The sequence below is a fragment of the Camarhynchus parvulus genome, chromosome 4 (assembly GCF_901933205.1).
Source record: "Camarhynchus parvulus chromosome 4, STF_HiC, whole genome shotgun sequence".
In the NCBI taxonomy this organism is placed as follows: Eukaryota; Metazoa; Chordata; class Aves; order Passeriformes; family Thraupidae; genus Camarhynchus; species Camarhynchus parvulus.
In genome coordinates, this window is record NC_044574.1 from 53,721,950 (window position 1) to 53,740,217 (window position 18,268).

The 18,268-nt window shown below is 46.3% G+C and overlaps 2 protein-coding genes across 2 annotated transcripts in view; one reads left to right on the forward strand and one right to left on the reverse strand.

Moving 5' to 3' along the window:
* The window catches only part of IGFBP7 (insulin like growth factor binding protein 7), a 15,247-nt gene extending 3,702 nt beyond the window's left edge, over window positions 1–11,545 (forward strand). The window contains 4 exon segments of the mRNA XM_030947156.1: window positions 8,029–8,138; window positions 9,370–9,486; window positions 9,867–9,993; window positions 11,308–11,545. Of these exon segments, the coding sequence (XP_030803016.1) occupies window positions 8,029–8,138; window positions 9,370–9,486; window positions 9,867–9,993; window positions 11,308–11,327 (374 nt within the window). The 3' untranslated portion in view covers window positions 11,328–11,545.
* POLR2B (RNA polymerase II subunit B) overlaps window positions 11,489–18,268 on the reverse strand; it is a 16,668-nt gene continuing 9,888 nt past the window's right edge. Inside the window, exons 15-25 of the mRNA XM_030947154.1 lie at window positions 17,880–18,078; window positions 17,596–17,764; window positions 17,039–17,135; window positions 15,920–16,014; window positions 15,415–15,665; window positions 15,239–15,328; window positions 14,865–14,972; window positions 14,242–14,355; window positions 13,996–14,156; window positions 12,614–12,809; window positions 11,489–11,738 (exon numbers count right to left, since the gene is read on the reverse strand). Of these exons, the coding sequence (XP_030803014.1) occupies window positions 11,649–11,738; window positions 12,614–12,809; window positions 13,996–14,156; window positions 14,242–14,355; window positions 14,865–14,972; window positions 15,239–15,328; window positions 15,415–15,665; window positions 15,920–16,014; window positions 17,039–17,135; window positions 17,596–17,764; window positions 17,880–18,078 (1,570 nt within the window). The 3' untranslated portion in view covers window positions 11,489–11,648. The remainder of the gene's footprint in view (window positions 11,739–12,613; window positions 12,810–13,995; window positions 14,157–14,241; window positions 14,356–14,864; window positions 14,973–15,238; window positions 15,329–15,414; window positions 15,666–15,919; window positions 16,015–17,038; window positions 17,136–17,595; window positions 17,765–17,879; window positions 18,079–18,268) is intronic.

Genomic DNA, 18,268 nt, shown 5'->3' on the forward strand with positions numbered 1-18,268 from the left:
CTGTGCACAGATGTTCAGAAGTGCCTCTTAGGGAGGTGGTGGCTTCGGGAATGTAGGCTGAAATTCAATTTGCAGTGCACACACTGAGGCTGTTTGCAGCCAGCTAGGACCTGGGGCGGGAGGACTGTGGTCCCCACTGCCATGCAAAGCCAGCTGGCATAAAGAATTAGGGTTACATGGCTCAGCTCAAGCCAGGCAGAAAAATAATCTCAAAGCACCAACCCCCATTGAAAAAAAAAAAAAAGCTATCAGGATTCCTGATGATGATCTTTGAGCTGAAAAATACCAGGCACTGACTTGTTGCCTAACCAATGCAAGAAAGGACAAATACCCCTGAGTCTTTCTTATCATTAGCTGCCAGCAGATACCTGCTTTGAGAGACATGACTGCTGGAAATACTGCCAAAGCTGCCTCTTTATGTGGTTTGAAGTCCCTAATGCTTGTTCCAACAGGGTTGGGGTGTCCAGGTTGTTTTGCTGTTGTCAGTCAAGACTTCCTCTTTGTGTTATGCTCCCTTCTCTCTTGGTGGAAGCCAGACTCTTGTACTTGCTCAAATGCAGTGTGCCACAAAGCAGCTCTCAGCAGACTTCAGAGGACAATGTTTCACTCCCAGGGGAACTGGTGCTGCTTTGTACCTACCTACAAAGGCCTCCTGGGGGTAGAAGCTCAGGGCCTCTCTGTGTGAAGGGTAAATTTGCTGGCTTGCCAAGCAGTCTGCTTTATTTCTGTTCATCTGAATGTGGTTTAAAACTCTGTGGCTCCATGAAAGTGTTTTTCCAGCACTGGGAACATGCAGGGCTTTTCCTTGTGATTATGAGGGCTCACAGGATCCCTCCCACAGACAAACAGCAGAACCAGAAGAGATTCTTTTACAAGTGGCTGTGAACAGCATTGAACTTGTCTAAATCTCACCAGCAAGGAGATCCCAGTCACTGGAGCTGTGCTGTCCCCTCAGAGAGGTATCTTTTTGGCTTCCCAGAAGCCCAGACAACCCTCATGGAAGGGGATTTTTGCTAAGGTGCCGCACACGAGCTCTGGGGCACAGAAGAAGGTGAGTATGAGGTTTCTTGGCTGTTCACAGGGTTTAAAAAAACAGGCTGATGGAGGTAGGATTGTGACTGCCCAGCTCTTGTGGAGACTGGCAGCCCCAGGGGATGATATATGTCTCCTCCAAATTCCTGCCAATTTACCCCATCAGTGGTTTTGCTTTGCTGATGCTTCACTCTTCCATAAAGGTTCATCTGTGCTGCAAACAAAGAAGTGCCAGGTTCCCACAGGTCAGCTTCAAAACAAGAAACATGAATCACATCTGTTGGCTCATTCCATCCAAATTCAGCAGTGGAGGCTTTGCCAGAAATATCATAGTTTTGAGGGTGGTTTGTTTTATTTTTTTAATCCACCACTAGAGCAGAGCGAAATCAGGAGTTTGGGAAAAAAAGCTTGTGGGAAATGGCAGACTGCTGTTATCACTGAGATTAGCTCATCTTCTCCTGATACAGCTGCCTTCAGTACAAAGGCCCCCAACTCTGGATACCACAAAGCATAGTTCATAGCCAGGCACATTTTGCAAGAAATTCTTCTAGATTTGTTAACAAGAGGCTCAGATTGCTTTAGTTCTTTCCTTCCATTCTTCCTTTTCTGGATTTGAAGGGACTTAGAAGAATATACACATTTAATGAGTGGTTTTGTCTTTGCTGGGGAAAGATTTAGAAAAGTTTTTGCTAAGTTATCTTGGTTGGAAATGAACCAAGTTCCCTGATTCCCATGGGAATATGGTTTAAATTTCTTCATCAGGTGGGAGTGGGGGCCTTGCAGTGGTGGCCTGCTACCTGCTGGCTTCCACTGCAAAGGAAAACATTGCTTTTGTAGCTGGACCTTTCCAGCATTGTTGTGCTGCATCCTGAGAGTCTGTGGCAGAGCACCCTGGGGTGGATCCCACCAGGACCCAGAGACTTGTGAGTGTCCAACGGGCACAGCAGGTCACTGATCATTTCCTCATGGATTCTGGGGGCTTTGCTCACCTCTCCATCACCAGCTTCCAGCTCTGGGAGGTGGGTATCCTGAGGACAGCTGGTCTTGATATTTAAGACAAAGAAGGCATTAAGTGCCTCTGCCTTTTTCTCATCCCCTGTCACTGCACTACCCTCTGCATTCAACCAATGAAGGAGACACTCCTTGGCCCTCCTTTTGCTGGCTGTGTATTTATAGAAACATTTTTTGTTGTCTTTAACTGTAGCAGCCAAAAAAGTTCTAGTTGGGCTTTGGCCTTTCTAATTTTCTCCCTACATGACCTCACAACCTCCTTATAGTCCTCCCATGTTACCTGACCCTTCTTCCAGAGGTGATAGATTCTCCTTTTTTTTCCTAAATTGCAGCCTAAGTTCTCTGTTTAATGAGGCTGGTCTTTTTCCCTGGTCATTCTACTCTTGGGGACAGTCTGCTCTTGAATATTTAACAATTCCTTTTTTAAAACACATCCAGCCTTCCTGGACTCTTGTGTTTCATGACTGACTCCTCAACACTGCTGTTCATTGCTCTCAGTGTTCAAAAATACTGGTGATTTAAAATTCATGTGTAAACTTTGGGGACTTCCACTGTTGTAGCACAGGTCATAAATTCCTCCTTAAAAGGCATTCCTCGATTTGAAAAGGTTTTGGTTCATTGGAGCTTGAGTATTTATGGTTACTGTGCTAAAAGCTACTATGGAAGTTGTTTAATATATTACTTGTCAGAGTCCTAGAGAGCAACAGTATGCCAGGGACTATGCAAAAGCTTCACTGCTCAGGAGGATCCTGTATTTCACCTGTGTCTTCATTCTCAATCATCACAGCATACCCAAATTCACTAGGAGGGAATGACTACTGATCAGCAAATTCCACCCTATCTTTGTTTTTCTGTTGCTGGAAAGGCATGCTGTGTTTTAAAAAAATGTGTTTAATCCTTTGTTGGGCTGAGGTTGACTGAGGTTAGAGCTAAATAGGAGATTACCACGTAAGAAGTCTAATCCAGTCAGATTTTTGAAAGCCCTGCTTGCTTTTCCATGCAGAAATGCTGCCATGCCTTTTTGCTGTCTCCGTTCTCACATTCTTTCCAGGCTTTAGCTTGTGGAAGTAGATGATCTTCAGGGTCCCTTTCAACCCACACCATTCTGTGATTCTGTGATAGAAAGGTCCTGCCCAAGGTCTCTGGAGGGAGGGTGGTTTTTACCAACCCAGGGTAAAACAGCAGGGCTGGGGTTTCCAGCAGCAGCGGTGTGCGCCACGCTGGGCCCGGTGCTGTGGAAAGCAGGAGTTGCTCCTTGGCACAGTGATGGTGGCCCAGGGCCCTTCCTCACTGAGCTGGCTCAGGCTCAAGTCTGCAGGGCTTGGGCCAAAGCTGGGTTTGTGTTTGCAGCCTTTCCAGAGCCTGCTGAACTCTGGGGGGAGCATCCCACACACACAGCATCCAACACTCGCTTCCTCCTGTGACTCCTCAGTCTCCTCAAACACAGGCTGCAGGAGGATGAGAGATGCCTTCAGAAGGTAACAGAGGAGGTTTGCACATCTGCCAGAAGGCTGCAGGCAGCGTTGGGAGTGGGGAAGGCTGGGAGCTGCCCACACTTCCCGTCTGCTGCCGCCTCTCCCAGGGCACTGACGTGGGAGGGAGCAGCTGAGGCCATGCCAGCTAACAGGCCTGGCTGTCCATTGCTTATGGAAGGTTTCCCTTTTTCCATATAAAGTCATTTTGAAGGGAAAGTACTTTACCAGCAACTTAGGAGACTGGAGTTGGTTTATTTTCAGGCTTGCAATAGCTTGTGAGAGTGAACAATGTTCAGCTTTTGCTTGGGTTTGTCCTCCTGGGGAGTGTTCCCAGCCAGTGTGTGACCTGGGGCTGTGGCAGGGCAGTGCAGTGCTGCCTGGGAGCCAGGCTGACACCCACATGAGCTTCAGCCTGTGCTACATGGCTTCATGTGTTCATTCTCTGGGCATCCAGGCACTCCCAAGCACCAGGACATAGCCCACAGTGCTTAATGTCCAGCTGATTTTTGCCTTTAGTCACATACATGTAGGCCCCTTGATTTTAGCAAAGAAATTACTGCTGTCCTTGCTGGGTGGTTTTTATTGGATTGTGTGTGTGAACAGCAAGGGAAGATTGGTGAGGAGCAGCTAGCTCCCAGCTGTGAGAGGCCATCCAGGAATCAGTGAGGGACAAGTGGGTGGGCTGGGAGGTGCCAGGTCTCTGCCAGCTGAGGCTGGGCACAGAACGGGTGCCTGGTGCAGGAGGGGTGTTAGAAAGAGATGCCAAATAATATTCTCATAATAATATCCTCATATCCAATAATATCCAAATAATATCCAATAATAATATCCTCATCAAGGACGCCAGAGGCTCTGCTGTGCACATTGCTGTGGCAGAAAAGCAACTACATATAACAATGGGAACTCCTTTCCAGCTGCTATTTTTGACATAACACAGGCAGTCAGTTCCCTGCAAGCTGCAGAAAAAGTGTTTTCAGGCTCTGTCCCAGGGTGAATGAGCTCTGGGGCTCTGTAAGAAGCGCCTTCCTGGGCCAGGGAGAGCTGTTTGTTTTACAAACAATGGGCAGAGCACAGAGGAGATGCTTGAAGTGCCTGTGGAGAGCAGCTAATCTCCATCAACAGCCTGGGCTGTCATCTTGGTTAAGGAGCTCATGTGCAGACAGGGAGCATCTGTACATCCACAGTGTCCCCGGCAGGACAGCAGGGACCACTCAGCCACCTTGGTGGTGGGGACCATTTCTTTGGGCAGGTGCAGCCCTCAGGTCCTCAGCCTGAAGGAAGCTGATGGAGAAGCCATCCCCTCTGTGGGCAGTGCTGCCAGCAGAGCAGCAAGGCTCTGAGGTGCAGGCTGTAGGATGATGGCAGGGGGACTCCTTGCTGGCAAGAGTCAAGACATCTGCTCTGTACAAGGTGGGCTGGTTTCCAGTCCCAGCTTTGCTCGCTTCACAAGAACTCCTGAAGCAAGAGGGGCACTTGGAGGAGGGAATCCTCACATCTTCTGAAGTCCTTGCAAGGCTCTGCCATCCCCTGCCTCTCCTGCTGTGTCAGGTTGCTGTATCATCTGTCCATCTCTGTCCACTTTGAGGGCTGAGCATGAGTGGGACCAGCACAGGGTGACTGCCATGCACCTGGGTGTCAGCCCAGTGTAGTGAGAGTTTAGCTACTGCTGTGGCCAGTTGTGATTTGACTTTAAATCTGGTGACTTCTTGGCCTTTCTCATTTATTTTTAGTGGCAGAAGAGCCCAGCTCTAGAGTTTGGGCTGTTTGGATTTAAGTCAAATGTCCAGAGAGAGCACAATGACTTTTCCCATGACACTTGCTGCATCTCTCAGGATGTGTATTCCCTCCTGGCCTCTGAGCTGTGTCAGATACAGGCAGAGGCCTGTGGATGCCTCCAGCTCATTTTACAGCCAAATGTAGAACGTCATGTTCTGCCTGGTTGGATCAGGATGTACATCCCGAGCTCAGGACAAGCTCATAACAGCCAAGCCCTCACTGTGCTGTGGCTGCTGTGCCAAGCCAGACAGGGCTTTGCTGTGAAGCTGTGCAGGCAATTCCCCTGTCCAAGAAGATAAACAATTTCTCCTCACCCAGGAGGTGGGTCGAAATTCCTTGTCTCTTTTTCCCTGACAGCAATTGCTGCTGAAAAATCGTGGTGTGACTTGTTCATCCTGGCAGGGTGAATAAACATCTCTGGCCAAGTGGGTGCCTGAACCCTTGGCACAGAGGGAACTCAGCAGTAACCAAGACTGAGACACCTCATTCAGCACACCACCTTTAGTGGTGTGCTGAATGCTGCCAGGGGAGAATTGAGCCAGATCCTGGAAGAGCACAACAAGGCCTTAACATCCACCTGGCTCTTAATGTAAGAGTCAGGATTTCTCCTTTTCTGTGGTGCGAGATGTTGATCACTGGGGGGCACTTGTCATCTTGGTTAACTTGTTTTTCCTGCCTCATGGAAGAACCCCAGTGATAGGATGGTGTCCTATAGGGGCAGACATGGCCCTGGCAGCTGGGGACAAGTCCCAGGCTCTGCTTTTGGAAAGCCAATTTGCATGTGGAGGGCTGGACAACAGAATAACAGCATCAGGCTTTGCTGGGTGCATATCAGCTGGAGGCCCCTCACAGAGCTCGGGGACATTGTGTCCCATCACAGCTTCCAAGAACCTTATTGTCCCTATTGTTTAAGGGACACCAGAGAAAAGAACAGCTGGGCTGTGCAGGAAGTGCTGCACTGGGTAAGGGGAGCAGAGTGCGTGACCTGAGGTGGCCCCATCCTGCAGATGGCAGTGGGCTGGCCACTGTAGGGTACTCAGGGGAGAAAACCTTCAGCAGGGTGTTGAAATGCTGCTTAAATCCTCTTCTCAGCTGAGAGACTCGTCTCTGTGCTGATGAGGAGCACCTGGGTTGTGGTGTCTGCCAGGAAACCAGCCTGTGCTGACTATTAGGTGTGGTTTCAACCATCGCCCGGGGCTACACATAAAACTTTTCTGCTTCTCCACAGCTGCCTCCTGTTAAAAATCAGGACTGGGATACTTCTGTAACAGGGAATGTTGAGTGCAGCCACCCCTGGTCTCTAAGCAGCTTCCCTCCAGCAGGCTGTGTACAGTCATTCCTGGAGAGAGAAGTCTCGAAAGACAAGAGCAAACACTTTTCTGGGTTTGCACCAGCTGCTCAGGAGCAGGGAACCACCTCAGCATCTCTTGGGCTAAAATAGAAGCATGGCTGATACCCTTTGGCTGTGATACTAGTGTGGGTCTGCCCCCAGTCATGAGGAGGAGGAAGAAGACACCAGCTTTCTGCTGGAGGGTGGTGCAGTGTGATGCACTTGAAACCTGCACCCCACTGTCTGCAACAGGGCTGCAGGGCAGAGTGCACATGCAGGGCTGAAATCAGTGCAGATTCAGGACCCCTTGAGGAGCATTAGGACCAATATCTGCCCCTCTTTTACAGGACTAGGAATGAGCTGTGTGTGGTCTGTGAGCCAGTATACCCAGGAGCTTCTGTCAGGCTGGCTGTGGAGTACCTGTCTGCATAGGAAATGCCTTCTCCCGATGGAGTGTAATGGGAGCTTTAGTTTCCTGTTACTGCCTGCATCTTCAGAACAGAAGGGAAAAAGCTGTTTCTTAGAACTATCAATAACTGGAAATAAACACTCTGTGCTCCTTTGGTCTGCACTTCCTATTGCAGGGAATTAATAGCTGCGTTTTACAAAACAGCCTGGCTAAAGAGGGACTGAACAGAAACAGCCTTTCTTCCCTTCCTGGGATATGGGTTATGTCTCCAGCATTTCCCAGCCTGAGGGATAAACATCTCCAGCCAGATCTGCAAAACAGCCCTGCTCTGATCTGCTTTAAAAGCAACTCTCTATTTAACCAGGAATTGGAGCTCTCTGGAGAAAAACAGGGCTCTGCATTCACCTTCTCCCTTCCCAGATCTCGCCCATGGAGAGCTCTGCCAGCATCCAGCCAGCCTTCTTTGGCTGAGCATTGCACACAGGTAAAACAGGAACAGCACAACATGGAATTCTGCTAGCCCACATTGAAATCATGCTGGGAGAAATGATGCTGCAAAGTTGGGCAAGCTCTTCGTGGCATGACAGAGTGGGATGCACCCTGTCTCCTAGGGGTCCTTTCCTCCATGCCAGCTGACTTGGTGACTTTATGGTAAGCAGGGCCAGCAGTTGGTACAGTTCTGCTCAGCCCGTGAGATAACAGAATACAAACGGTATTTCACTTCTAACCTCAACCTTGCGAGCAGGAGGACTCATCACCTGAACTGCTCAACACTTTCTTCTGGGGCAAGCACCCATTGGACTAGATAGTATAAGTGTGTGTGTCACTTTGGAGAGAGAAGTGTTGTGATGTGGGATCAGTCCAGTGAACTTCGTTCCTAGCAGGGATCACCTTCACCTCATCCTCAAAACCGTGACTGGCTCCCATTTAAAAGGCTTTTATGGAGGCAGGCTTGCAGTCACCTGGGACTTAAAAGCTTTTCTCCCTTTTTGCAGGACCCTCCATTGTGACTCCTCCTAAGGACATCTGGAACGTGACAGGAGCACAAATCTACCTGAGCTGTGAAGTCATTGGCATCCCAACCCCTGTCCTCATCTGGAACAAGGTAAGGGCCCTGCTGGGAGCTCTTACAGCACAGCAAACCTGAGGTGGCTGAAAGTGCCTGGTAAGCACAAAGGCCATAGCAGATCTCTGTAGAAACACACCTCTTTGATGAGTTCTCTCATCTCTGCAGTTCTGTCCACCCCCACACATCTGGTTTTGTTTAGTTTTTAGACATTATTTAGCAAATAAACTCTTGATCCTGAGCCAGGACAGGACTCGTGTTTCTCTTGGTAGCGCCTGGTATTTGGAGCATGTAGGGAATGTCCCTTGACCTGCCTTCGCCTTCACCCTGCTGGCAGCAGTGACTCTGAGGTGGCTAGACATCGCCCACGTTGGGAACAGGAACCTCATGGGGCAGTCATTTAGCTCCAGTAGCCAGCAGCATGTTGATTTTGGCAGCACTGGTAACATCAGGCTTAGGATGGGGGCCAGTGTTGGATGGAGAGGATCCTGGCCGTAGGGCTGGGAGGCACTGCATGGCTCCTGCAGCCCCCTCAAGTGCCACAGGTTTGTGCACACTTGTGAAAGGTCTGAAAATTAAGCTGAAACATTACTACTTAAGGATACTATGGAGAAAAAAACTAGATTGACCCCAAGTTTGCTGTAAGCAAGCTTTATTCGTAGGGGTTCAAGAGCAGACTGTCAGGTGAGCATGCAGTGTGGGCTTGCTGACTCAGGCAGTGTGTTCTGCTTGTTTATGAACAGATGCTGAGTTTACACTCACTGAAAGTGCTGCTCTGCTTTTCATGCCTCTTCCTCATGGCTGAGAGACTGCTTGACCTGATGGTAACAAGGGCTGAGCACCACTTGTGCCGTGCTGGGCTCTGGGCTCAGACACTGGGGAAACACTGCAGTACTGCTTTCCCATTGATGCTGTGCCTACCAGGAGGGAATGTCTGGTTTGCTGCAGCAGAAACAGGCATGAACACACACAAGTTCTATGAGGCCAGATCAGCACAGGGCATGTTGGCATACCCCATTGCCCAGCACCATCCATCCCAGAAAACTGGGCCACTCTGTTGTTGCTGAGGTGAGGGGAACCCACACCACTGGGGTGGTGTGGCTGCACTACACAGAGGGCTAAGTGAAACTCTGACACTAGAAATACACTGCTGCTGCACAAAACACATCCTTGTGTATCTAATGTTGATCTGTGTGCAGGTATGGCTCAGCATGCAGTTCCAGCATAAGTTAGCCCCTAAGTTCCAACCCATTCCTGCCCCTGTGTTTAGATAATTCGAGGACAGTATGGTGTCCAGAGGATGGAGCTTCTGCCTGGGGACCGGGAGAACTTGGCCATCCAGACCCGTGGGGGCCCTGAGAAACACGAAGTGACTGGCTGGGTGCTGGTGAGTACTCTGTGTGAGCACAGAGCTGCACAGGCAGCAGAGGGCAGTTTGCAAACTGCTCACGGACAGAGAACAGGACAGCAGACAAATGGCAACAGACAGGGCATTTGGAGGAAAATAACTTCATCTGTGTGAGTTACAGATGAAGGGTAAGCCTGGCTGCTGGTTCCAGTCTTACCATGCAGTCTTACCTTGCATGCATCCTTCCTCTGTCTAGCATGCAGCATTTTGCAGTGTGCATCCACTTGCAAAATCAGAGGGGAGTAGAGGGGAGGACAGGGTTTGACACAAAGAAGTTCTGTAAGATACCTAAAACCAGAATCACCTCTGCCAGTGCCCGAGATGCTCACTGGGGGAGTGGGGTGTGCTTCTTCCCTCAGATATCTCCTCTGAGCAAAGAGGATGCTGGGGAATATGAGTGCCATGCATCAAATGCCAAAGGAGAGGCAACGGCTTCTGCGAAAATCCACGTTGTGGAAACTCTGCATGAAATAGCCCTGACCAAAGGTTGGTAAGTGTGGCTGAACACTCAGCAGCTCTCTCCCCTAACAGTTTACTGTTATTTGATACAAAAGGACTATCTCTGTTTAATGCTTAAAAAAAACCCCTCCCCCCCACTAGAAATACCAGTTTAACGTGCAGTTTTTTGCATTTGACAGAACATTCCAAGAAATCTTAGCTACTGGAGTTCTCAAGGGATTGTTAAATAACCCCCCCACGTGCTGTAAAATACTGGAAATACAAAAAGAACATTAAGAAACATCTTCTGGGATTTTAATAGAGCAATTTCAAGTCGATTTCCAGTCCTACATTTGTATCATCCTTTCAGTGTTGTTTGGATACTTTCAAACCTGCTCCTCTCTCTCCTGAGAGCAGTATTGGCACAGCAGACATTCCAGTTCCTGCCATGTGCTCTGCCTGCTGGGATGTGAAACCTCAGGAGATTTGCCACAGCACATCCTGCTTGCTAGGCTGTGTGCAAAGCTGGTGGCAAACCAGCCACCTCACCCCAGCTGCAGAGGATGGCTCAGTACCACAGCCACATGATATGCTCAGGAATAAATCTGGAGAGCCACAACAGTAACTGTAACCCTGCTAGAGGCAGTGGGACAGGGAATAAAGCACCTGGCTAGAGAATACTGTGCTGCCCAAATCCCCTACTGGATGTAATCCTTGGTTTTAATCCCTGCTAGCTTTATCCAAACTATACAGTCTTGACTTTTTGTGTCCTTATGTCTGTGAAGAGCTGAAATACTTCCCTTAGAAGAACATTAGCGGCCCCTGGCACTGAAATGAGAGCTTACAATGAATCCAAATATCATGCACAGGAACTTTGCTAATGGTTTTAAGGTAGTCTCTAATCCCTTTTCAAACATCGTATTTATGGATGTGAATGAAATTGAGTTTTACTGAGTTGTGCCATGAACAGCAAGCTTATACCCCAGAACAGTTTGTTTCTTGCACACACCCAGCACATGCTACAGCTGGTTCTTTTCAGCTGTAGGAAAGCTCTGAGGCATCTGGAGCTAAGTGATAAGTAAATGCAGACTGCCACTTTAAAGGAAATTGCTAAAGTTAATGGAACAAACTGCCAGACATCATAGCTATACTGTGAGAGTCTGTATGCCATGTCCAGGTGATCTCAGCACAGAAAAACGTGTCTATTATCACCCCCCTGCAGCAGGGAGGGAAGGAAAGAAGGCAGGAAGGAAGGAGGGGTCAGGTCTCATCCTCAGCCAAGAGATCCCAAAGCTGTTGCCAAAGTTGCAATATTCCCCCTTGGAACAGGACAGAGTGTAACATGTTTTTGTTTTTCCACAGATGATGGTGCAGAGCTGTGATGTGAGGACTTTCACTTATGCACAGTTTTAAATTAGTATTTTGGAAAGCTGCAAGCTCTGGCTTTTTCTAGCTGACTAATCAGTCCCTCTTAACTCCCTTTTTCTTTGAGTCCTAATTTGCTTGCACACTTCTTTCACAGATACACAAATAGATTCACAAGCTCGATTACAAATTTTAATTCTATTTACAGGAAATAAACATACTTTTGAACAGCACACAGCAGATGAGTGAAACTGTAATTCTGAATGCAACGTGTACAAAATGAAACAAAACCTGAGCACTTCACTTGAGCCACATAATTAAAAAAAGCCCTTTTAAGGCTAAACACTCATCATACGAGGTGCAATACTCATGGACATCAGTTCCTGGAAGAGGAGCTTGCAGGCGTAGGGCATTCGAACCAAAGATATCTGGAAAGAGATTGCAAAAGTCTTGTGATAAACACTCATAAAGCATCAACTTCCCCATACTCTACACAAATAACTTCCTTGAATTTTTGGCTTAAAAGCAAATCTGAAGTTATGCATAAAAGCATTTAAGGAGAATTGCTCACAGACAGTACCAAATCAAGAAGGAAGCTGAGACTGTCTGTAGGGGCTACACAGCAGCTCTCCAGAACACATTTTAATGTAAAAATGCAGCCAAGGGATCTGATCCTAAACAAGAACCATTTAACAGAACACGTGCACAGCAGAGTGTGCCTGAGGTGCATAAATGCAGGTAAGGTTTCCAGCACTCATCACTCTGTAACCCCAGTGCCATTGTTCAGTTGCAGCAGTCAGTCCTTGGCACAAAAACAAGCCTGTTCAAGGCTACTATTTTTATCCCTGCTACCGCTGTCCCTTGACACACTCCTGTAACCAAGCATGCACTGCAGAGCTTTTATTAAACTAAAAAAACCCACCAAAGTGCAGCACAAAAGACCTCCCGTGGGGACCCAGCTCTGCAAGCATAAATATCTTCATGGGATAGTCACAAGGGCGATGCCTCTAAATTCCTGTGATTCTGAGTTTTAGTTCTAAAAACAAGCTCTCAAGCATTTAAAGTCTCTGAAAACTCTGCACTGAGCAGCATTTCCTGCCAAACGACAAGCCAACACTCTAAAATTAATAAGGATGCATCCAAATTGACTACAATGCTATAAACACTTAAAACAGTTATGAAACTAAAATAGCAATTGTTCTGGTGCTTCTTTAAATATTTACTCCCTATCCTCCTGCTTCACTCAAGTGGCATTTCCTGCTGCCCACAAGGAGGAACAATGGCTGATGAGAAGCACACGCACCTGAGTTTTATTGCGGCACCCACGGCATTCGTAGGTGTGAGTCCTCGTGTTTGCAATGGCCATGATTCCACAGAGGTTGCACACGTGGACCTGGTAGGGGTCTGAAGCTTCAAACAATCTTTCTCTCAAGAACTGGGCTGCTCCATGAGCAATCTGGCAATCTCGTTCCATTTCTCCAAAGCGAAGGCCACCATCACTAAAAGGAAGAGAAAAAACCCTCAACTTTTGAGTTCACTGGCAAAAGAATCAGTTCTTGTTGTTGGAACAAGTATCTGCATTGCAAGGCAGGAGGAAAGCTGTGCATTAATTTTCCTCTAACACCACAGAATAAAACTGTGAAAACAGTAATTAATAGCTGCTGATGAGTATTTCTACAGCTGGTGTCTGACAGCCACAGCACAACCATACAGCAAAATGAAGTGTACTATTAAATCATCCTCTGTTTATCTGTGGTGTGTTTAACCTTGGCTGTCTGCCAGATGTCCACCAAACAGCCTTCTGGTCCCCACCACGTCAACAGGACACAGGGAGAAAATAAGATGGAAAAGCTCATGAGTGGAGATAAAACCAGGGAGATTGCTTATCAATTACCACCACAGACAAAACAGACTCAGCATGGGGAAAATGAGATTATCACCCATTAAAATGGAGTAGGATGATGAGAAACAAAACTAAAATGTTCACCTCCCCAACCTTCTTCCCAGGTTACTTCACTCCTTCATTCCCAACTCCTTCCTCCCTTCCCTGTGATGACCAGGAGAATGGTGACTGCAGTCAGTGCATCACAGCTGCTCTTGGCTGCTCCCTTCTCCTGACAATTTTTTCCTGCTCCAGCATGTGGCCCCTTCCATGGGATAGTCCTTCACAAACTGTTCCAGCATGGGCCCTTCCCACAGGGTAGAATCCTTCAGGAACAGACTGCAGCAGCAGGGGTCTCCCACAGATCATACCTCCTACCAGGAGCCTGCTCCAGCGTGGGCTTTCCACAGGCTGCAGGTCAGTTCCTGTTGCATTTCCTCACTCCTCTCTCACAGTTGCTGCACAGCATTTTTTACCCTTTCTTAAATATTTTCTCACAGAGGTGCTACCAGCACCACTGCTGGGCTCAGCTCTGGCCAGCAGTGGGGCTGCCAGGGCCAGCTCTAAGTAGCTGTGTCCAGCATGGGACAAGCCCTGGTCCTTTCTCAGAGAGGCCACCCCAGCAGTACCTCCTGCTACCAAAACCTTGGCACCTGCACCCAATACAAGATCTTAAGCCAAACACATGCAAAAATGGGTGGCTATTTGGGGTGAGCTAATTAAGCTGCAAAGCTGGAGCTTTGCAGGGCTAAAAGCTGGACAGAAAAACAAAACCCCACAAAGAAACTAGCAGGGATCCTTACCGTGATCTGCCTTCCATGGGCTGTCTGTTAAGGATCTGGATTGGCCCTCGTGCACGGGAATGGATTTTGTCATCCACCATGTGCTTCAAGCGCTGGTAATAGGTAGGCCCAATGAAGATCTGGGATGTGATTTTTCGACCAGTGAAGCCATTGTAAAGGACCTGAAGAAGTCAATGCAATTGTAAGCCTTACTACCCATCAAAGGTGTATTAAAAAAACTACAGTGGATTGATACTTTGATTATACCTCATTTCCTCTTAGATGATAGCCATAATCTGATAAAAGGTTGGAAATCTTTTGCACGTTGACAGCGTCGTTAAAAGGTGTAGCATCACCAATTTCTCCCTTGTTTGCAGACACCTACAGAGAAGAGATTTGGAAGAGTTTGTCAGGTTTCTGAAGGACTGGTTAGACCATATTTAGCTGTTTCAAACAGTTGTAACTCTTAATACTGGAATTTGAGATTCCATGCCAATGGTAGTACCCTATCTCGCTGTGTTTATCTGCCACATATTTTAAAAAATACACACTATAAACAATTTTGCCTCTCCTTATTCTAGGTCAGGGGAAAATGTCTGGAACAAAAGCAACAGATGAGAGAGCACACTGTAGGTAGGATCTGACCTTCTGGATAAAATTTACAGGACTACATCTTCCCTAAGAAACCTCCTTCCTTTTGCTATCAAATAACTGGAGAACAATCATTTTTAAGTGAATTAACACCTAATAGATAGTGTTTATCTTTACAAAAAAACCCAAAAAAAAAAAAACAAACAAACCAAAATAAAAAAACCCTCAAAGCATACAACAGTCCCCACCAAATTTTAATTCCTATTGCTGAGACATGCACTATAGAAGACTGCTCTTACCTTGCCCTGAAGACACTCAATCAAGTGACCAATGGTCATACGGGAAGGGATGGCGTGGGGGTTGATAATGATATCAGGTGTGATGCCTTCACACGTGAAGGGCATATCCTAGAGCAGAGAAACACACAGTCAGTTCCTCACAGGACATCATGTTTAGGAAAAGTATGTGCCTGGATCCATATTAAGTCTTTTAAAGAATTTAAAGGACATTGAAATACGTAAAAAGCAGCTGTGTCTCCTTCTAAAAATATTTTAGCTAAATTTAAGTCAATATTGCATCTGAGTAGATAGTCCACAGACAATTCACTTAAGACAGAACACTAAGATAAGCACAGGTAAAATCTCCAGAAGAAGAAGAAAAAATAAATTACTACCTCTTGCCTGTACTGGATCCCACAGGTTCCTTTCTGACCATGTCTGCTAGCGAATTTATCTCCAATTTGTGGAATTCTTACAGAACGTACCTGTGAGCCACAGGAAAACATGCAATTGGTAACTTAAATACGGACCAAAGATGATTAAAGCAGAAAGCACAAACGTCAGTGCTCACTCTGATCTTGCAGAACTTGTATCCTTCCTGGTTCAGGGTCACCATGACCTGATCTACAATCCCAGTCTCACTGGTCCGCAGGAAGGTGCTGCAGTCTCTCTTGGTGAAGCGCCTGTTGGTGCTTTCCAGCTCATCTTCGTTTTCTGGCAGTGTGACTGTTTTGCCAATGATGACATCATCCCCAGACACACGTACCCCAGGGGCTATCAAACCATCATCATCAAGTTTGTCATAGATTGCGTGTCTCATGCCTTGGGGGGAAGAAGGAAAAAGTAGATTCCCAAATTTTTCAACATACTGACACTTGATGTTCTGCAGTAATTCAACAAGTCTGCTTGCAGCTCCAGACAACTGCTAAAACATCTAATGTAAATATCTCAACTGATACAGTAATTTCTATAAAATACAGAAATGTCTGTATTAATATATCCCAAAATGAAGGCTGAATCATTTCAACACTACCTTGCCTACAAAACCTTACTTTAAAACCACTCCTTTATCTTACCTTGGCAAGTTTCACGTGTAGGCTTCTCAAAAACTTCCTCTTGGTCATACCCTTTCTTAGACTCCTGCTCTTTGTATGAGCGATAGAACACAGACCTGAAATGAAGTTATAAAGTCTTCTCCAGTGAAGCCAGCATCATTTCCCCCCATATCTCATTTTCACATATTAGAGCTGCTGTTACTAATGACAACCAAATGCAAATAATGAATGCATGCCGTACATCCTCTGATTTCCTGTTAATCTGACCTTCACTGAGGAGGGGAAAACAAAAACAAAGAAACAACCCACCACACAGAAAATTTTCAGAGGGCATTATGATGGTCACTCTGCAGATACTGCCAAAGTACTTTTGATGAACTGCAAAGATTTTTTTATCTGCTTGGCACCACAGAAGTAGTTATTATTCCTAATGATTATTCACATCTGCAGCATATCATTCCCATATTTCTTTCCTCCTTATGCATGCAATTTTGCAAACTTTTTTAGGCTTCTATCGCTAGCTTGCAGTGCCACACTCAGTACAACTGAGCTGCAGTGAAAAACTTTCAATTTAATATAAGGTTCTTTCTGGTGCTTTAAGGGTTTTTGTTTGCTGCCTCAGTTGCCAGCACACCAAAGTGTTTTCAGATACTATAATGCATGAAGTCACATCAGCCACCAGCTGTGCCAACAGCAGTTCCTTCTAAGGAGAGGAACATTCCAATCCTAACTGGTAGCAACTGTCTCACTAATAAAGACAAGATTATTCTATAATGCTGGAACATTGTTCTGGTAACTGGCAAGACTTATATGAAAATACACCAGGGAAGACTCCAAATGTTTTTTCATTAAACTGTGATACAAAGGACCCTAAACAGAATAAAGATCAAAATGGAAGATCAAGAAGACAAAGTGGGCAGTGAGGTTTCATGGTGTTTTGCTAAGATACACATTCACTATTTTCACTGTGTTGCTCACTCCATCCCCATTAAAAAAAATAAAAATGTAAATGCTTCTCAAGTGGAAAGATTAAGAGAATGGCATCTTCCAGCATAAAATGAACTTTTCTCAAGCCTCTGGACAACTCCATATAGCTTTTTCTTTTAATTCCAAGCAGTTAAAAAATTTTAAGTGTCTTACCTGAAAAAGCCTCTGTCAACAGCAGAACGGTTCATAATGACAGAGTCTTCCTGGTTATAGCCTGTGTATGATGCAATGGCTACAATCGAGTTGATACCTACAATATACAGAGAAAATATTTTTAAAGAATGCACACATGCCTAGACAGACACTATTTTAACTCAAAGTAGGCTGTACTCTCTACAGTCAAGCTGTTCTGCCCTTTCTCAGATAAAATCTCTACATCCCACACACAGAAACATGCAGTATCAGCAAATTCAACTCCTGGGTAGAAAAGAGAGTCAAGAGTGACCCCTTGTGAAAAACCTATCAAACATCAATACAGAAAATGCATTTTTTCAGTTAGATTTTAGCAGTATTTTTGGGTAAAGCAGTTTCAGCTGCAACACTACCAACAAATTTCTGTAGTCTAGGTGTCCAGTTACAAGCTCACACTTAAACTATAAATGCACACATGTGCTAAGTGTTCAGGTACTCTACACACACCATTTGTGATGTGTTTGAAACAAAGCAGAAGAGCAGTATTTTTGTCCCATGAACATGAACTGACAACACACCTGCTGGCAGCTCCCTGAACCTCAAGTACTCCATGGAGCGTGTTGTTACCAGGGGCTTCTGGGGATAATACAGCACGTGTGCCAGTGTATCCATACGGACATGGAAGTTGGTGATGTAGACTCCCATAGCCTGCTTACCCATAGCAGACTGGTATGTGTTCCTGGGAGACTAGACAGACAAAGGGAAGACCAATAATTATGGACATAAAGCTCCTTACACACACACACACCCTGTGGGTTTTCTAGCAGCTTTAAAAGCAGGATGTCAGCAGAGGGGCACTGACCTGGTTGTGATCAGGGAAAGGGATGATAGATGCACACACTCCCAGGATCATGGATGGGTGAATCTCACAGTGTGTGTATGTTGAACAATATGCCACACCTTTCTCTTGCAAGTCATCTGGAGTCATTGCCAGCATCACAGTCTCTTCTTCCAGGGTGTCAATGTACTCTACTACACCGCTGGCCACGAGATCCTGCCAACTGAACAACCAATAATTCAATTAACACCTAAAATGGGTCTCTTCAGCAGTGACAGGAACAAGGACTTCCCTGGCTTATTACTACTACCACTGCATCAATGTGATTAAAAAAACTGATTAAACTACCAGGCAGAGAAAGCATCTTTGTGCTGCTCAAAGCCATAAACATTCCTCTCTCCAAAGTAAGGAAA